The sequence below is a fragment of the Xiphophorus couchianus genome, chromosome 4, assembly GCF_001444195.1.
Source record: "Xiphophorus couchianus chromosome 4, X_couchianus-1.0, whole genome shotgun sequence".
Classification (NCBI taxonomy): Eukaryota; Metazoa; Chordata; class Actinopteri; order Cyprinodontiformes; family Poeciliidae; genus Xiphophorus; species Xiphophorus couchianus.
In genome coordinates this window covers 21243049-21257042 of record NC_040231.1, presented here as the reverse complement: position 1 = coordinate 21257042, position 13994 = coordinate 21243049, and the positions used below count along the sequence as shown (strand labels likewise).

At 34.0% G+C, this 13994-nt stretch overlaps 1 protein-coding gene across 2 annotated transcripts in view; it reads right to left on the bottom strand.

The window, feature by feature from the left end:
- Nucleotides 1–13994, bottom strand: part of LOC114143403 (glypican-6-like) — a 150773-nt gene that overhangs the window by 29018 nt on the left and 107761 nt on the right. Inside the window, exons 5-7 of one of the 2 annotated variants that reach the window (XM_028015390.1) lie at nt 11286–11416; nt 8995–9138; nt 6695–6724 (exon numbers count right to left, since the gene is read on the bottom strand). In XM_028015390.1, the coding sequence (XP_027871191.1) occupies nt 6695–6724; nt 8995–9138; nt 11286–11416 (305 nt within the window). The remainder of the gene's footprint in view (nt 1–6694; nt 6725–8994; nt 9139–11285; nt 11417–13994) is intronic. The other variant, XM_028015391.1, reaches the window with a different exon arrangement.

Sequence of the window (13994 nt, the reverse complement as noted above, 5' to 3'; positions counted from 1 at the left end):
ACACCACTGTAGATACTGATGGCTGTGGGCAGAAACAATGTCCTGTAGCAGCCTGTGTTACAGAGAGTCTGAAGAAGCCTCTTACCGAAGACACTTTGTTGTTGTATGACACTGTCATGTGTCATGTTCCTGATTGTCATGTAGGTATCTACCATTTTCTTGATTTTATAAAGAATCCTTCTTTGCACCATCATTTCCCATGGTTCCACTGTATTCCCGATCAGAACCAGCTTTCTTTATCAGGTTGTTTAGCCTTCTTTAGTCACTGGCTCTCTTGCTGCTTCCCCAACAGATAATGGGAGTAGAAATGGTACTTTCCACAACAGTCTTGCAGAAGATATGCAGCATCTTACTGCAAACACTAAAAGACATAAGCTTCCTCTTATAGAATAAAAGCCTCATCTGTCCCTTCTAGTAGAGTGCTTCATTTTTGCTTCTCCACTTCAGTCTGTTGCTGAGGAGGATGACCAAAATTATTTTGATTAGCTAAATGGCAAATGAGATAAGGGTTAAAGTCTGAATTTTACATGCAAACTTTCTCACAATAGTTTGCTGGAATTTTGGCCTATTTTTCCAGACAGCAAACTTTTTCAGGTTGAGGATAACTTACCCCAATTAATAAACACTCACAAACCACCTAACTAGAAATTGCTCCTGCAATAACACAATATCTTACAACCTGAAATGAAAATATTAGTCTCTTAACTCATTTTCTTTGTCCCTCCTAATGTGAAGGTCATTAGGAGTGACTTGTAAATGTGACTGGTCATTTACTAGTCTCAGTCAGCATCTTCACAAGGTTTCCTTTTATTCTGGAGTTAATACAAACATTTTGCACAAAAATACCTTTATTTCTGAGAACGTATTTTCTCAGAAATCTATCTCTTTCCTGATGGTATCATTACTAAATATTGCAATGGTGTTTTAATGTATCTTCCACACCCCTCACTGGATACATACTTTGTGAAGTAAGATTATAGCACTGCAATTATAAATGTATTGATTTTAATTTAAGGCACATTTAAGTATAGATGGCATCAAATGTGTCTTTCAAATGTGCATCAAGTGGAGCGTATGTTGTCAAAAGGAGGAAGAAAAAAGAAAAAACATTGATTTGTCAGATAAAATTATGCAGCACTATGGTCTGATGGAAGAGGTCCCAAAACACGGAGCAGCAAAGCCCTGGAAGAGCTCACACATAAACCAAGCAGAGAAGCCGGAAATTACTAACAACAAGACATTACCACGATTTTGTGTTTTAGCAGCATATCTCCCGCAGGATGCATCATACTGTGCATATTTCCCCAAGCAGCTGTCCACCACAACAGGTGTCTAGCTCCATTTTGTTTTCTTTAGTTGCTTGTTGACAGATTACAAGCAAGTTCTTCTTTCCAAGTTCCCTTTTTTCTCAGTTTTGTTTTTGAGAGAAGCTGGAACCTTAGATTCTGTAGCACCCACACACATGATGTTTATTACTACTTCATGCATTTTCTGGGATGCAATATTTATTGTGTGCACTGATAACTGAACAAACATAAAAGTATCTGAGCTCTAAAGAGGGCTTTGAAAGAAGAATATAGGCAGAAAATTGTTCAGTGCTTAGAATAGCAACTCTCAAACCATGAAGCTTAAATCTTATGAGATCAAAGTATGAAAAATGTGGCATAATGATGAATAAAAGATAAAAACTGGCATAGAATGTAATGGATTGAGAACATTGCCCTTTCCTCTACAGTTTCAGACTCAGTACTTTAATCAATGGTCATTCAAATAAAATTTATATGACAAGTAAGGATGGCTGATTGCACATTAATCACTGTCACAAATGTATTTCTTTTGACACACCAAATTATCCCTCGATGGATCACTTCATTACCCTCTATTTAGCCATAAAACGTACTTGGCAAACCAGCTCTCACCATCACATTACAATTAACCCACTTCTAAAGGCATATAATAAGGTGTTTAAATAATCTATTGAAATGATGACGACCTGCAGGTTATCCTCCACCTTTCTTACGATTTTACAATAAATATTTGTTTATCTTGGCACACTTCATGAACACAATTCAAAAAGTAGATTGTGTTTTTTTTCCCACTAAATATAGCTATAGCTGCCAAAGACATTGAAAACCGCCTGCTTCATACTGGCTTTGTTTGTGTTTAACAAACAACATGGTGGCATTTGTGTCGCATATTTTTCTATGTTTGTGGTAAGGTTTTGGATAATTTAACAAACTGCTAAATGTCTGATCATTTACACGTTAACACCCTAGAATGCAGAACTGTTTATTTCCTTTGTATCTGCCATTGTTGTGAACTTTATTAAAGAAGCCAAACTACAAAAAAAGTATTTTGCAAAATCTTTGTTCACACAATTAGGAAAGCAGTTTAGGAAATCTCAACAGCATTGATGCCCCATGGTTGTTACTGCTGTTAAAACATCAGCCCAGCATGCCAAGTATAGCAAATTAGCATGTCAATGTGATTAGCTGTTTTCAACATTTGTTCTTTTCCCCTTGCTCATCTGCTTAAACCATTAAAAAGACAGAGTACACTACAAAGATTTGCATTATATACCACAATTCCATCAAAATTATAACTGAATCCATTTTGGTGCATGACTCACAGATTCTGCAATTTTGGTTGTGTTACCACTGATCTTCTTTGACACTTATGTCTGCTATTGCAACAAAGAAAAATGATTTTTCAATAGCTAGTGACCCAGGCCTAAAAAGAATTACATATGGGACCAGTGCCAATACCATTTCAGAGGCTGAGTATGATCAGCTCTCATGATCACTTCTCATTCTATCAAATATATTATTCTCATATCTCCGTTATGCTCACACTATATTGTTTTTACAAAAATAAATCCCCAGTACACCGAACCATAGCTAAATGGTGTGTAGCAACATTAAATTATTTTATGTAATTAGAGTCACTGATAATTTATTTAAACATTTTTTTCACTCTAAGAAAAATATCTCCTGTTATGTTTTTTTTTTGTTTTGTTTTTTTTTTTTGCTAGATCATTTCCCGGTCCTGGCCCTCTGCAAAAACAAAGTTAAATGGAGTGTGGAAAAAGGCCTGGCCGCTGCTAATGACTAATTTGCTTTCTTTCCAACTGCATCCCCATTTCAACGTACTTAACTACAAACAATCCATTAAGAAGGTCTAAAATATTTAGAAAATGGTCAAACAAATCAATGATTGGATCTGTTTAGGCCATCCATTAGAATTCTTTTCAGGGAGCATTTGTGTAATGGGGAAACTAACGATAATGTTCTGTCAACAACATGACTTAGTCACAGAGAAATAAATGTCAGTCAGAATCGTTCCATCACACACCTGTTCATTACTGGTTGAATAAATGAAGCCCATATAAAATGTAACTCCAGTAAAGTTCTCCTGCACTGGAAACTATATGAACACTGAACACAAAGTGCATTATGTATGCTATAAAGAAATTAAAATATTTAAAATTGCATACTGGGAGTATGAGCTGTCATCTACCAATTAGCAGGTAGGTGGTTCAATCACACCATTCCCACTTCATATTTTAAATTATTGCTTGTCTAATTCCTGTACTACACATTGCTAATTTATGCACTTGTGTGAATGGCATTTAAAGAACAGTTTCTACTAATGAATAATGTTACTAACAGTATCAACTCTTATAGCTTAGCAAAATAAACAAAATATAAACTACAAATCATATTGTTAGAAAACTAAGCAGAGTTTTGATGAAAGTAAAAACATTGCATGTCCTACATGAAAACATGCGGCTGTAGACACACAAAGAGAGAACAAAATAAACATGTTTTAAACATGCAACTATGCATAGCCATAGTTTGGTATATTGTTTTAACCAAAAATAACTGGTAGTATATCTACAATAATGATGTCACCAGACTAAAGCTAATCTTTAATGAATAATCCATTACTGTCTGATGATTAGCATCAGTACTACTATTCCAGACTCACCAAACAAATATTAATTTACTGTTGTTCCAAAAAAAGTTCCACTCTAACAATTCCTTGTATTATCTGTTGCTTTTAATACAACATGAATTCACTGTAGTATCGTTTTGATACGTTTTTGGGACTTATCAAAACAGCTGTCACAGCTGCTGTTGTGCAGTGACCACTCGCACCTGATCATCATCCTCCTGATCTCCAGCTGCTGCCATATAAGGACGGAACTCTCCCTGCACGGCGTCAGATTGTTGTGAAACCCTCAGCGCGATCCCGCTCCTGTCCTTGACCCTCTCTGTTGGATAAGGACCTCCTGGCTTTGACCCCCCCGGCCTGTCTGACCGGATCCCCGTTTCGATCTGGACTCTGGACCCGCGGGCTCGGATCCCCTGTTTGCCCGGCCCGAAGATCAGGGGCCGCCTGATCCTGATTTGATTCCCTGGTTCTGACCCTGGCCTGTCTGACTAAGAGTTTGTCGACCTCCTAATAAATACCTGGTTGTATTTTCTGTTCAGTCCCTGTGTCCATCAGTGCCTGAGCCTGACAAGCTGGTTTGCAGCTGACCTTATTCTTTGGGCACATAATGTTTTTGACCCTAGATCTATTCAACTGCAGTAACTACAGATAATATTATTGTCCCTACCGGCTTGTGCAGCAGGCACTAAACATGATGAGTGCATTATCTCTCACTCTGAAACAAAGTAAATCTGGATTTATCATCATCAGTAACACACAGATCTAGGCTCATAAAATCCAGACTCTCGATGAGAAATGATTGCTTCCTGGATCTTGTGTTTGGGTTTTATAATTAAGGAAACATAACATTTTCTGAGATGTTATTTATGATGCACAACATGTATAAAGTTTCCAACCGATTCAGAAGAAAAAAAAATATAAAAAAAACTATTACTGGTACTTTTAGTGTCATTTTAGTGTTGTGGAAATTCAATGCAATTACTATATGGAAAGCTGCTAAAATCTGCATTTGTTATAATATTAAATGTATTACAAAATTGTTTTTTATTATTACTATTTCAGACGTGTAAGTTGCAGATGTCTGGTCTATGGAAACTTACCGGGTTTGAACTCTTGCTTGTTGTAGAAAAATCCCCTCAGTTACAAGTTTACCCTGTCAAGTCCTTTATTTTATGTTTTTACATTCATTAATTCTAAAACCTTTACAAGATCTAACACTAAGTGCTAATTACATTAGATATTTGTCGAAGAAGTTATTTTTATTACGTTTCCAGACCAACTAATATAGTATTTTCAAGTAGTAGCGCTTTTTGAAAAAGAAGTTATAGTGTTTAGTTTGTCCCTTTTGAGGTTTTAATAAGGCACCGTGATACTTTAAGCAAAATGCTAATGTCATCAGGCAATTGCTTGTTACACTGTATATCCTGCTGTTAACATGATTGTATCTGACTTTGTCCTTTCAGTAGTTTATTTCAGTATCTATGTAAGTGACAAAAAGCCACATGGTGCTTGATACACAGTATTTAAGTGTCCAGTCTTAATGAGTTTCTCAGTTTGAACTTTTTATATCATGATTATTATTATTTAATGAGATAATAGGGATCTGTTTCATCTTCTGTTGTTTTAGTCAAACTAAGAGTTAAGATAATTAAATGTGTTCCTTTGAAACACATCTGTCTAGTCTTTGTGCCAAAGACTTCTAATTTTCAAATATTAGTTTTATACTGTATATTAGTCATTGAACCAGTTCTCTCATTAAGTTCCCTTATTAAATCATGAGGGATTATTATTGGAGATGACGATTTAATAGACAGTGGCAAGAAGACCATTATTTCTTTTAAGTTTTACTTTTCTCTTTAAATCAGGATTAATAAAAGCTGTGATTTTGTAGTAGATCATAATTAGTAGAGTTTTCATAGAAAAATAGTTTTGCTCTGTCATTTGCACGTTTAATAAAAATAATTTTCATCAAAAATAGAGACAACTATTTTGTAGTAACTACATAGCTATATCAATTTAACAAAAGCTGAAAAAATTCAGCAAATAATAGAAAAGCAAATTAACAGACAGTTGTACTGAGCCAACGTATCAAGATTAACAGAGAAATATGAACATTTTTAAAACTTCCACTTTTTTTGATTAAAGATAATCAGAACTCCCCTTTGTTTCTTTTGATCAATAAAGATTTGAAAAGCCAAGGAAATTTTTTAAATGTGTTTTTACATTTAAAGCAGTAACACAGCTTCATGCCAAAACAGCACTGAGTGTTGTCTCTGATCCTAACAAATGATACACATGCTGTGTAAAAAAAATGCACCAAAACAGTCTGAGTATTAAAAGGCTGATAGTGTATATTACTTTGTTCAAACTTGAAGTACAAGCAAACTATTTGCAGTCTTTCTGCTTTTCTAATAGTGTAGGAAACAAAGCTTCAACAGAACATTTAAGCAGGATGAAAAATTCCCATAGATCAGAATTTGTCTTGCTGCAACAAGCAATCCTAACCCCCGAACCTGTAAGTCCTGTAAGACCTGCAAGTGCCTGTAAGTCACTGAATTTGAGATATCAGGCACAGGATCAAAAATATAAGTACATCGCGAGCGAAATGATTAAACAGTCATGAGTCAAAGAAGTTACCAGGACCAATGCTAAACATAAAGAAGTGAAGTGCATTGGGCAGGTTGATTAAAAAACAAGAGTGATGACTTTGTGAAATCAAGAAGAGGAATGGAAAGCTTACACTGTGTTGCATTGTCTTCCAGACAGCCCTCTGGGAGCAGCAGAGAAATGAAGAAGAAAGAGATTTAATTGGACATTGGAGAAACAGATAGACTGAGAGCGAGAATTGGAGCAAAAGAATGTCTATTAGTTAGCGAAGCAAAAAGTTAAATGATAAATGGAGCTACTGAAATATTCTATTCACCAGCCTATGAGATTTAACACTTCGAACGATTTGATTCGCAATGACTTCCAGTGAGGCACTGTGAAATCTTTTAAAAATCTTTTACTTTCAGATCAATGCATAAATCAAGACCTGCATAAAAATCTAAGCCTGAAGTGGAAATTTGTCTGAAGTTGTTTTTTCTGTTGTAGTTTCTTTTTTTTTTAATTAGAAGAGCTTTTCAAAATTGACAGTTATAATATTTAATTAATTGAATATTTTTAATTCAATTAATTAAAATATGCATTATGATGAAGCTCATCAGTTTAAAAGTACCTTTTGAAAATCAACAACTTCTAAACAGGTTTTAAACCTACTTTTGATCAATGCTACATTTCTGTGTTAAGAAACGTTTTCTAAAAAGTGATCTGATGTAATATTCTAATTTTAAATGTCAGGTTTTTTATTAACTGTAATCAGAAAATCTTCATATCAGAAATGCTTTCTAACATCTATCCGTGTATAATTAATTTACATGATGTTTCACTTTGTGATACTATTTTTAAAATAGAGTTTTCAATACTGTTTTAATTTATTGAAGGGATCTGTACATATAGGTTCATATGACAGATAATGTTTGTGTTCTACTTTACCTGTCAAATTAATATATATTTCTTACATCTCTTTAACATTTACACAAGGTAAAGATTTATGGAAAACAAGTGTTACTCTAAGCAAATCACTGATTTACAGAGAACTCAAATCTTTGACAAGCAGAAGTATAAATGCATGTAGTAATGCATTATTAAAACTAGAGCAACTCAAAGAATTTCTCTAAAAGCACAATTACCTTTCACCTTTTTTATCTTTATGTCTTGAAGCAAGTAAGAGGATTTAGTTATATTTTTTAAGCTGAGGCTGTTTGCAAAGATACATATAATTCAAGAATAATATTATAAGGGATCTGCCCTGTTATATACACATATCTTTGTATTTATTCCTTAGAATTTTATATCAACAAGTGCTGTTAAACACTAAGACTAAACTCTGCAGCATTTAGTAGCTTTTGTGATGCTGCAAATGTTCAATTAACCTTTTTCAACTGATTCTGCAGCACGAGTTTAATGACCTTTTAGTCAAAGAGGTGATGATGTTTTTAACAGATGGATTTCCCAGTTAGAGGATCATGTAAAGAAGTATCTGAGGCATGGATGGTCCAAAGGACAAATGCAATAAAATGAGATGCATGTCTGACTAATATCCTTTGAACACCTTGACAAGTTGCTAACTTAGTGCTCTTTATATATTAAAAATATGTTGGAACACAATTCTTGATTACAGTATACCACTGTCTTTATTTAGGTACTTGGAATCATTACAAAGTTAAATCTATAAAAGTATGTAACTACAACATTATACAGTGCAAATGACTAGATCCAGATTTTAAATAAATTTTTTTCTGAATATCTTCTACAAAAAGCAAAACAACAACATTTCTAGGTGAAGGTATACTCTGCGTTTGGAATTGGATACAGATATTAAATTATTAAACAGTAAGTGTGGCCTCAGTGGTTTCATATACAATAAAAAATCCATTTTAAGCTACATGTGTAGATTTATTTTTGCTTTATATTCATGCACCATTGTGAGTTTACCACAACTACTGGAAGGGAGTATACTATATATAAATATTTTACATTACTCGGACTGCAGCAGTGGTAGAAGTCACACTGCACCTGGAAGCTCCATGAACTACATAAACATCCCTCTATTTTCTTCTGGCCTTTGGACTTACATCCCAGTTAGCCGACCTTAAGCTCAGCATGCCTTCTCCAAGTTTGCCTCTGCCAATGATATTTTCAAAAAAAATAAAATCTCTCCTCTGAAAAGCTCTGGAAATCAGTTTGGCTATCAAAATATGTAAGAACGACTGAATATCCAGAAATTCTTGATGATTCATGTCAAATTTCTTTAAAAATATATTTCTATTTTAAATACTCTGGCTTTTATACAATTAGTAACAGATTTAGTTTTTGCATATTATATCAATATATACATATATTTTTTATGTTTTATATCACATTTTAGTGTCATTATGTGATTATGGTGGATTTTAACATTTACAAATGCTCTTTACTCTGTCTTATCTTTCTACATACCAGTCTATCCAGGCTTGTTCCAGCTGCCGTGGTAGGTCTCTGTTCGGGGGTAAAGGGTCTAAAGCGACTACTAAATACATCTGAGAGGCCACGTGCAGACCTGCCTATTGCTGAAGGCTTTGGTTGACCACACGCTTGAAAAACCTAAAATAGAGCAAGGACAAACACAGTTACCATACAGAAAGGACTGGTAGTGTGAAAAACAGAAAGCTCTGTTTGCATCTGAAAACAGAAAACTGCTCAATTAACAACTCTCAACATAATTATCAAATAAAAGTTTTTTTTTATCCACATTGCCAAACAACACAACACCGGTATGTCACAAAGCCAGACATGTTTCGGAGCAGAACACAACAGCCTTTGCAAAATGAACAAGCATTTGTGTGTCTCTCAAATATATTTTGGAGGACCTGCTATTCTGAACATTAACCTTGGTCACTGATAAACACCAGTGCTTGATTTGTTTTGTCTTGCAGCCACAAATTGAGCTAGAAAAAGACAAGTCTCATGTGGGTGGAGAGGCAAAAATCAATCTTGCCATTTTACTATTCACCTTCAAGGGAAAAACTGTACCACCACAAAATATTTTTATGTAAAAATGGAAAAAGATGTACATAAATAAAGAAAATGACCATCCAGGATTCATTTGGATTTTGCCATTGAAACCCCATTAATTCTGGCAAATGAGACTTTTTCATTGAGTATAAAACAAACAAGAAGGATACACTTTCTGAAACTCCACCCCAAAGAAATAGTGGATCGATGTTTATAAAAATTTTAAAAAATGCTACTGTGGAATAGATCAAAGCCAGTTTTCTTTGGAAGAGAAACCAAAATACACAAATAAATGCTGAATTTAAAGTACATTTTAAAATTTGTCTAAAATACTAACCGAGGAACGCCTGAACCAGTCTGTAACCCCAGTAAGGTCTTTTGCTATTCAGATGCTTTGCTCAATATTACTGGTCTTTAGCACTCCTCTGTTGGTTAATTATTGGTCATGGTATGATGTGATAATCATGACAAAAGAATGCCTTGTCTAATGCTTTTTGAGTCCTCAGTTTAAAAAAAAAAAAAAATTTCCAGTGTGCTGTGGTCCCACACAGTGACACAATTACCATGCAATTTAGTCTTGTATGTATAGAAAACCTCAGAACAAGATTACATATTGGAGAAAGCTGTAATTGTAGAGCAATTTGTTCACCAAACAAACCTCAAGAAGAATGGCCAATAGGTAAAATTGCACATTTCAAGCCATCTTGATACAGGAAAAAACAGCCCATCAAATACACATGTACCTTGTCACAACTTATGAGGACTGACCAGAATTCACAAAATAATTTGAAGTGGAAGTCAAGTGTGACATCTAAAGTCATTTTTTAGCTTCTACTTCTTATAAGTTCCTAAGCAATAATTGTAATTATTAAAGGATGGTAATTAAAAAAGCAAAAACATTGTTTTAATTGTATTTAATAGATGTGAATATGATGAATTTATTAAGGAATGGACATGATCAGCAACAATAGTGAACTGGCAATTTGTGACATTCAAATGATGTCAGTTTGTACTAAAAAGGCCCTGAGTGTGATAAGAAAATATCCTCCACATCATGAGATCACAGCTATTCTGAAACGTTGACAAGCTGAACATGCTTTCATGGTGTTTATGCAAAATTCTGAAACTCAGAATTTTGTATAAATCGAGACTCAAATGACCAGGCAATGTTTTTCCAATCCATTATTTTCCAATTTTGAAGCGTTGGTGCAAATTGCAGCTTCAGTCTCCCGTTCTTAGCTAAAAGAAGACTGAACCATTCTCTGTTTAACCAAGTTGGTTACACATTATTTCCTTAGCAGGTAAGCAGTTCCTCTAAGGCCAACATTAACATCACATTTAAAATTACTTAAATCTGTATTTTGTTATGTTAATATATTTTCTTTATTTTTGATACTGATGCTCAGTTAGCGCTCCAGCAAGTTGTTTTCACAACAACCAGATACCTAAATCTACTGATCTGTAGCTATGTAATTGGCAGATTTACAACAAGCAATTAAATAAGTGTACCTAATAAAGTAGCTGCTGTGTATACTGCTGTCATGGAGAAATTTAAATAAGATCATATAATCCAATTTATATAAAATTTATGCAGCTGCCATTAGGATTTGGTATTGGACACCGTAAATTACATTGTATTTTACTGCCAGGGAAAGCATTTAACATAATTAAACATAAATAATTAAATAAAAATAGGCATAAATAACACAAGAGCAATGTTTCTCAAGATACAGTACCTTAGCTGACACTTGCATGCTGTTGTCCTGCATCGTCATAATAGCCTCTGAAATTTTTATATCAATTGGCTCTATAACTGCTTCAATGTTGAAAGGTCCCACCAGTCTGTCTGCAACCAGCAACATGGCATCTGTCAAAAAACACAGAAAACATGTCAAGTACGAGATATTAAAATATTCCAAAAAAACTTACAGCATCCTTTCCACACAAGTCGGATCATTCATATTATCTTGGCACAACAACAATACTGCCAGGTGTTGGCTTTATTATTTGTCTATTGTTCTGAAGAGCACAAAGAATCCCACTTTCCCAATGTGTCTTGACAGCCAACAATTATAAAGATGAGTAGGAACCTGCCAGTACCTTCATATTTCCACAACAATGATTACAATGCAATAACGAGGAATGGAGATTGAGCAGGTTTAAAACAAGACATGCAACCATGAGCTCAAATTCAGCTTAAATGTATGAATTTACAAGAATAACAAATTTACAAGAATAAAAAAAACAACTAAACTGCTTCATTTACCTGTGTAGTAAATACTGCTTAAAAATTACAACAAAAAATACATCTATTTTTACAATGTAACACATGTAATTGTCAATATATCAACTAAAAAGTGTGATTCTTAAGCATTTTGAGTGCTATCCAGCTTATCTACAAAATTAAACCTCTACCAAACTCTACTTTGTTTGAGCTGGTTAAGTGGGAGGGTTCCAACATCAATGTATCTCAGTGCAGTGACATTTACAGAAATATAGGGCAATCAGTAGAAGCACATTTAGCCCAAAAGGGCACCAAAATCACATGCCTCTTATCCAGTGAAGGAAAAAGGGTCTGAAAGTATTTGAAAATCACAGGAAATACTTAAGAAGCTGGTGAAACTCCAGATACTGAGTTGCTATGACAAAAAAAGAGACAAAGAAAGATGTAGAGAAATAAAAAAGTGAAAACATTCATTGTATCTCATCATCCATTAGATTTGTGTCTGACAAACACTCACTATCAGATCATACACTTGTATACGCCTTTCAAGTCTTGCTGAAGCTTTACGGTTCTCAAATTAATCTCTTGAAATTGTGACCAACAGCAATTTTTCCCATCTCATTAAACATGAAAGTGCTGCTGCACCTCTAAACACCGCCTTTCTTTAGGTCCAGTTTCCAGCAATACTCCAGCCTTAATAAGTGGTCAGAGAACGATACAGAAAAAAATAACCTATGCATTTTCTAAATCCACATTTTAAACCATGGATTAATATTTATTTTTTATTTTTTTTTTGCTGATGACATTTATTTGTATGTACAGCAACATGCCATTGTACTCTATTGCAACTTAAATCAGATAAAAAATTCTATGTGTAGTTTTCCAGAATACACAACAGTAGTGTAGAGACAGAAAAATACTCCCCTTTTAATCTAAACTTAAAAATGTTATTTTCCCAGAGCAACATATCAGACAGTAAAACCAACAGCAGTGGATGTGGATGGTACTTGTAACCACTCTAACACAATCAGGACATGAAGTCTTCACCCGTGAATCACAAAAACAGGTCATCTACCAGTGTCTTCTGTATCAGCATGATTTTTGAGTGCCTTCTAATCATGTTTAATCAAACACCCCTGTGGTTACAGCGTGGTAGTAGCTAGGCTTCAGAAAGTACATGGGTACATTAAAAATCAGCTATGATGATTGAAATAAACCATTCTCTTCTTTTCAATCCAAAAGCCACGACTTTCATTGGTTTAACACTGGTTCTGTACTACCTGCAGAGAGGTTCAATCTTTGGCTTAAAGCATGTCTTTTACCACGATGGCCACTGCTTCCTTCTTACAGACATGTTGAAACAAAATAAAACAGAATTTGGACAGAGTTGTGTTCATATGTATGAACTCCATACAAACTCTGCAGGTAGTGATGGAAAAATAAACTAATTTAATATGGAAATGTAAATATTTAATCTTTTCAAACATGCACAAAACAAATGCGTTCAATATTGATAGAAATGTAGTTCTTTTTTTACTGAGAGATTTTCCTTCCTGAATATTGGAGAACTGAGGTAACAAAGAAACAGGACAATAATTTATAAAATGATGTCTGTCATCTGCTTCTTAAAGAGTGGTTACTTTAACTATCTATATAATTTGGAAAGGAACTGATTGTAAAGGCATTTTCTTTTTACGTTTATGCATTTTGTAATTTCATTTTATGTTGTTCTCTCTTTTATAAATTCATTGTCAAGAGCATTCTTATTCTGTCAGGCATTTTCTGTACTTGTAATAAAATCCATTGGCTCTGTTTTTGCTTTTGTTTTGACAAATATTGTATTACTTAATGGGACAATCCTTATTGCATACATTTACAAATATCCTTAGAAATTTTTTCATATGATTTATGGGCATTCTCCTCCTCACAAACCACATCCCACTTCTGTTTTAGTAAGTTATTTTTATAGGCATTTGTATTTTCCTCTGTCCTCACTTTGTTGAATTTTAAATGGTAGAATGTTTTTTTATTAACTATATTTATAATTTATAGTCAACTGCTTCTTTACCAGATCAAAAATGGGTAAATGTCAATACATTAAAACCCACTTGATGCGTTTTTCATATTATCTGTCAATATGTTATCGATTAATGTAAAATAATATGAAGTAATTTGACCTAATCTGGTGGTTTTTGGATTTTAAATTTTTAATTACGTTTTT